The 6599-nt window shown below is 41.1% G+C and overlaps 1 protein-coding gene across 1 annotated transcript; it reads left to right on the top strand.

Annotated features, from left to right (window-relative positions):
• Nucleotides 1-382: 382 nt before the first annotated feature.
• DDX5 (DEAD (Asp-Glu-Ala-Asp) box helicase 5) lies at nucleotides 383-5931 on the top strand (the record flags this gene model as incomplete). Its single annotated transcript, XM_009704128.1, has 12 exons — nucleotides 383-548; nucleotides 697-793; nucleotides 882-1015; nucleotides 1138-1203; nucleotides 1664-1805; nucleotides 1882-2042; nucleotides 2219-2391; nucleotides 2564-2674; nucleotides 2914-2975; nucleotides 3054-3113; nucleotides 4362-4586; nucleotides 5163-5931. Coding segments are annotated over 12 exons (1780 nt in total), but the record flags the coding sequence as incomplete, so codon positions are not given.
• Between the last annotated feature and the right edge of the window lie 668 nt (nucleotides 5932-6599).

Below are 6599 nucleotides of genomic sequence, written 5' to 3'. Positions count from 1 at the left end.
CGTAATTGCCCCTGCCCACTTTCTGCAGGCCGACACACAATGGGAGTGTCACTTGGGTGGGAAACCATTTTGATCATGGGGTAATACAAAGGTTTTAATGTCCTTACTTCGCCTGTGTTGTAACTTGCTAATAGGCCTTTCAGTTTTGTTCTAAGGAAACTGCAGAGATACGTGTTACCTTAGCTTCTGAATATGAATTGTAGCTGGGCAGATTGTGGCATTTGCAACTTAAGTATGTTTTTTGAAGTTTCAGTATCCTGTAGATGGGGTTTATGCACCTGAATTGTAAAGTTAACAGGATGGACTGCAAAGATAGTGGTTAAGTTGTATGAGAAGAGGACCATAATGCTTCTTTTGGATTCTGTGTTATGATCTTCTCTAGGTTTGGAGCCCCCCGTTTTGGAGGAAGTAGAGGTGGACCTCTCTCTGGGAAGAAATTTGGAAACCCTGGGGAAAAACTTACAAAAAAGAAATGGAATTTAGATGAGCTGCCCAAATTTGAGAAGAACTTCTACCAAGAACATCCTGATGTAGTTAGACGTACTGTGGTATGTACCCTATCTTAACTTGTGCAAAAGTAAATAAGTGCAAACATGCTGAGAGTCATGGGGCCCAACAGGGATGGATGGGGTAACTTAAAAGATAACTTTGGTATCAAAGCTTATTTCAAATAATGTGGGGTTTTTTGTCTTGCAGCAAGAAGTTGAACAGTACAGATCAAGCAAAGAAGTCACAGTTAGGGGCCACAACTGTCCAAAACCGATTATAAACTTCTATGAAGCTAACTTTCCTGGTAAGTGAAGACTAGCATACTGGTTGTTCTTCCAGGCTTGATTAAGACAAACCCTAAGTTAATAAGTTTCATTTTTTTTTTCTTCAAGCGAATGTTATGGAAGTAATTCAGAGGCAGAACTTCACTGAACCAACTGCTATTCAAGCACAAGGTTGGCCTGTTGCATTGAGTGGATTGGATATGGTTGGAGTGGCACAGACTGGATCAGGGAAAACACTGTCTGTAAGTTTTGATTGTAGCCTGGAGTACTGTGGGGTTTCAGCAGTGAAAGTGTGGCCTGGCTTAGTGCAGGCTGAACGCTTCTGGGAAGAGGTTGTAATAAGACTTTTCTTTCTTCCAAACAGTATTTGTTGCCTGCTATTGTGCACATAAATCATCAGCCATTCCTGGAACGAGGAGATGGACCTATTGTGAGTGTTCCTAAATGAAAGGGGATCTTAATTTCTAGAGAATGTGATTTTTTTTTTAATTTTTATTTTTAGAGTCCCGTTGTCCCTGCTCATAAGAGCACATAGCTGTATTGTGTTTCTCTGTATGACTAAAGTGGTTCCATGTTTGGTAGTCTCCCAAGAACATTCTATAAGATCTGATTGGATTATCCTGTGTACAGAACAGGGTAGATGTCCCATTTTTTGGAAATTGCTATCCCATGGAAACTAGTGACTTTCAGATGTCTTACCATGCAGCGTGGGCCAGTGTTTGGTAGTAATTGAGATGTTAGGTAATTTAGTTTGTAGCTTTGGGCTACTTAAATCCACTTTAGTCATTCTGGCACTGAAGGAATATATGACAACCTTTCCATTTAAAACTAGTGTCAGACTAGAATCTTCAAATAGGTATTGAACTAAAAGCTGGGCATCTTATTTCTAGTGTCTTGTGCTGGCACCAACTCGTGAACTGGCTCAACAAGTGCAGCAGGTAGCTGCTGAGTATAGCAGAGCATGCCGTTTGAAGTCTACGTGTATTTATGGAGGTGCTCCAAAGGGACCGCAAATTCGTGACTTGGAAAGAGGTATGGATAAGCCTTGATACATCTCTGTATGAGACAGTGAAAACTACTTCAGCTGACTTTACTGCTTCGTTTTTAGGTGTGGAAATCTGCATTGCAACACCTGGAAGACTTATAGACTTCTTAGAAGCTGGAAAGACTAATCTCAGGAGGTGTACTTACCTTGTTCTTGATGAAGCTGACAGGATGCTTGACATGGGATTTGAACCTCAGATCAGAAAAATTGTGGATCAGATAAGAGTGAGTATAAATGGTTCATGCATTTACCATTATTGCAGAAGCCAATGCCACTATGCTCATTAAAGCAAGGGCAGTGCAATTTGACTTTTTCAGGCTTGTCTGGGTAGGTTGTTTTTGGTTGGGCATTTGACTTTGACTATATATTGATCTTGTACTGACCTAGTCTCCTTCTCCAGCCTGACAGGCAAACTCTGATGTGGAGTGCCACATGGCCAAAGGAAGTAAGGCAGCTGGCTGAAGACTTCTTGAAAGAATATGTACACATCAACATTGGTGCATTAGAACTAAGTGCAAACCACAACATTCTTCAGATTGTGGATGTGTGTCATGATGTAGAGAAAGATGACAAGTAAGTAGTCAGTGGGGGCAAAGCATTCAGTATGGTTTTTTAATGGTTAGTTTTAGTTCATGAACTGTGAAATGAATGTGTCTTGATGGATTTTTGACACCAGTTTGGGATTACTTAAAAAAAACAGGCTGTTTAAACTTGCGTGGCTGTAACCATCATCTCTTCATAATAGGCTTATTCGTTTGATGGAAGAAATAATGAGTGAGAAGGAAAACAAAACAATTGTTTTTGTGGAAACCAAAAGACGGTGTGATGATCTTACCAGGAAAATGAGGAGAGATGGGTGAGTCTAATAGCTGGAACTTCAGTGAGCCCCCCTCCCCAGTAGTCTGAGGATGGTCTTGATTCTTCATGAGTGACCACTTAACCGTGGTGTCAAAACTGACAAATACAGTGACACCAGGTGTCAGTTAAAATGCTAAAACTAACTCTAGAAGCTATTTGGAATTTGCTAGTAGCCCTATCTGACTAATGAAAGTACTTGAGGCATGATCTTAGGTCAGCCAAGTTCTGTATTTTCAGGTGGCCAGCAATGGGTATTCATGGTGATAAAAGTCAGCAGGAGCGGGACTGGGTTCTAAATGGTGAGTATTTCACCAATTTCTGTGAGCACAGGATCTATGTTACTTAGTAAAGAAACTGATGAGTCGTTTGTGTTACAGAATTCAAACATGGAAAAGCACCAATCCTGATTGCTACAGATGTTGCATCCAGAGGTCTAGGTTAGTACAACTCATAATGCCAGTCGTCCAAAGCTATTTAAAGAAAGTCTATTGCTTTCTTTAACCTCTGCATTTTTCTAAGTTTTCTTCACATAAAGGTGCAGTCTTTGTGGCAAGGCCTAGGCATGACAATCGGAGGACTCGAGGGGGATGGAGGACTAGTGGAAATGATCGGCTGGCTGCTTCCAGTCAAATAGAGAGGTGAAAGCTGAGAGCATTGTGTGCCAGTAATCTTCAAAAGGCAAAGATCATCCTTTAAACTACTACCCCATAAACTGTTCTCTCATGAAATAAGCAGTTTCATTCACAGTTCACTTTGCCCTGGTATTTCTCTTCTCTCCATGCTTTGCATGATTTGCCATGGTGCAGTACTGTTAGTTTTGTGCATACTGTCTGCTGTGATCTGTGGGTCTTTGAATTTCAGTGAGTTTGCTGAAATGTCGAAGAAAGTAATTTCAAACTTCAATGTTCAATGAAATTTTTTCAACATGAAATGGAGAGAGCAGCTTTAAAATGTACTAAGCCTTGTACAAATTGGTGAGTACTGGCACATGAAATCTGAGAAAAAGTCCACCTCTCACTTTAGCAAGTGGGGCAGGAAAGCAATGGCTTTTCAAATGCCTTTTGAAAGTCGAAGTTCCTCCACCTATACATAGTCGTCATGTCGAGACCTGCCAGAGAGAGACACATTCTCAAGTGAACCCTGGCTTCTTGGAAGCGCTTGCCTAGACGAGACACAGTGCATAAAAACAACTTGGTGACTTTGGGGGGACAGGTATGTTTTTCTTGCAGCTGCGGTTCAAAGGTCTTGGCAAGACGAGCAGTGTGGCCCCTTTTTTTTGAGCTTCTAATGAGTGTGTATGTGAAGGACCTTGTATGTTTTTACTCTAAGGTCCTCAAATGAGCACATGAAGAGGCTGCTGTGAGCTTTAGTGGCCCTACTGCAAGAAGCATTCAGATGTCACTTGATGATTTGTAAAGGGGACTCTTGAGTTGGGAATGACAAGCAAATGCATACTCCTTTATGGTAAGGTTTTGGATCACAGGGTGGGTAATGAGACGGGAACAGATGGAGTGTGCATAACTTTCTCTTCCACAATACTCATGCAGAAATGGATGATTCTAACACTGTTCTTTGCAGCCGTCATTTCCTTTAAAGTACTATTGTCTAATATTTATCTTCGATTTGGCTGTTGTGGTGTGCAAAACTTCGTACCTTGCTTTTTGCCACACTGCAACACTTTACAGATGTGGAAGATGTGAAATTTGTCATCAATTATGACTACCCTAACTCCTCAGAGGACTATATCCACCGAATTGGACGAACTGCCCGCAGTACCAAAACAGGCACAGCATACACATTCTTTACTCCTAACAATATTAAGCAAGTAAATGACCTCATCTCTGTGCTTCGGGAGGCTAATCAAGCCATCAACCCCAAATTGCTTCAGTTGATTGAAGACAGAGGTTCAGGTAAGTACTGTTCTCAACCACAGGGTGTAGCTTTCCTCTCGGAACAAAATGAAAACTCAAATTCCACCTCCAACCTCTCTCCAAAAGGGATGTGGAAGGTGGTTTTAGGTACCAGTTTAAGGTGACCTGAAAAGGTATTTGTTAACACCAGTAACAAAAACCAGCATCCCCTCCCGTGAATGCTCCCTGCTCATGCTGTGGTGCATCTATGGCTAGTGCTGGCCAAAGAGGCACTTCCTTTTTGCTCTCAAATAAAAATCTTCAGGGCTCAGTTCTGTGGCCTTCTCTCGTATGGCTGGGAAAGATGCATGCAAGTGTCCAACTGGCAAGATGAAAGTGACTTTTTGCCTTGATGCCACCACTTGTATTACAGGGGAGAGTACATGACTCTCACAGTCAGGACAGCTTTCTTTATCAAAGTAGTCTTCATCTAACTAGAGTCCAGTTAGCAACTGGAAAGAAAGATTTGCCTTGCTGGGACAGAAGGGGAAAGGTTTTTCTCTTACTAGCTGAACTCATTTGGTATGTAAAATGAAGCCTTTATGATATATATAACTGTCTTGTCTCTTTTAATAGGTCGCTCCCGAGGTGATCGACGTGACAGATATTCTGCGGGCAAAAGGGGTGGATTTAGTAGTTTTAGAGAGAGGGAGAACTTTGAGAGAAACTATGGTGCACTAGGAAAGAGAGACTTTGGAGCAAAAACTCAAAACGGGGCCTACAGTGCCCAAAGTTTCAGTAATGGAACTCCTTTTGGGAATGGCTTTGCAGCTGCAGGCATGCAAGCTGGCTTCAGGGCTGGTAACCCTGCAGGAGCTTACCAGAATGGCTATGATCAGCAGTATGGAAGTAATATTGCAAATATGCACAATGGCATGAACCAACAGCAGTATGCATATCCTGCCACTGGTGCTGCTCCTATGATAGGTTACCCAATGCCGACAAGTTATTCTCAATAACTTAGTGTATTTAAATGTCTCAGTTTTTCATAATTGCTCTTTATATTGTGTGTTATCAAAACAGGATAGTTATTTAAGAAATGGGAAATGCAGAAATGACTGCAGTGCAGCAGTAATTATGGTGCACTTTTTCGCTATTTAAGTTGAATATTTCTCTACATTCCTGAAACAATTTTTAGTTTTTTGTACTAGAAAATGCAGACAGTGTTTTCAAAGTAAATGTACAGTGATTTGAAATACAGTAACAGAAGGCAGTGCATGGCCTTCCAATAAAGATATTTGAAGACCGAATTTTCTTTCAGATGGCAATTTTCTCAACATGTGCACAACTTTACATTAATGGAATGTCAAATGTTTTTATATTAAATTCTAGAAAGGTTTCTCAACTGTGTCTGATTAAACATTTAAGCTTATACAAAAACCAGCCTTGCCTTGATTGGGCTAGATTGCTTAGCATGGCAGGCTCTGCTTTGATGGGGAAGAAAACTGAAGCTGGCTTGTAAGTAACTGTTGGAAACAGTACTCTTCCTTGTCTTGCTAGTGTAGGGCCAGTTTTTGGAAAAGATCCGCTGGAGTAATGGTATAGCTAAAAGTCTTGCTAACCAAAACTCTGCAGTGGTGTTGCTAATGAGCTGCTACAAGCGTAGGAGGCTTTTGCAGCACCGTAACTGTTGCCTTCACAGGAGCATATATGCCGACTAGGCTTGAGTGTAATCTATCTGCAGCTGTCAGGCCTTGTGAGTTAGCATGCAGGCTTACTATAAGCTTCAGAGAAATGGGAAGATCTTAGTATTAAAACTTCAAATTATACTTAAACTGGTATTGAGCAGTGATTTCTTTATGGAAGTGGGGGGAGGGAAGTGGGGTGTTGATCCATGAACATAGTTCATGGATTTTTTTTTTAAAGATTCATAGTACATGCAAATGACACTATAAACTCAAAGCACTGCACATGCTGAGTGCAGCAGTGGCATTTCCTTGATGAGGAGCATAGCTGGAATAATACTTGATCCTGGGGTTAAAGTACTCGATGCTTTCAAGTATGGTATATTAA

The sequence above is a fragment of the Cariama cristata genome, unplaced genomic scaffold (assembly GCF_000690535.1).
Source record: "Cariama cristata isolate BGI_N322 unplaced genomic scaffold, ASM69053v1 scaffold42057, whole genome shotgun sequence".
In the NCBI taxonomy this organism is placed as follows: Eukaryota; Metazoa; Chordata; class Aves; order Cariamiformes; family Cariamidae; genus Cariama; species Cariama cristata.
Note: the sequence above shows the minus strand (reverse complement) of the source record. Positions and strands in the feature narration are given on the sequence as shown.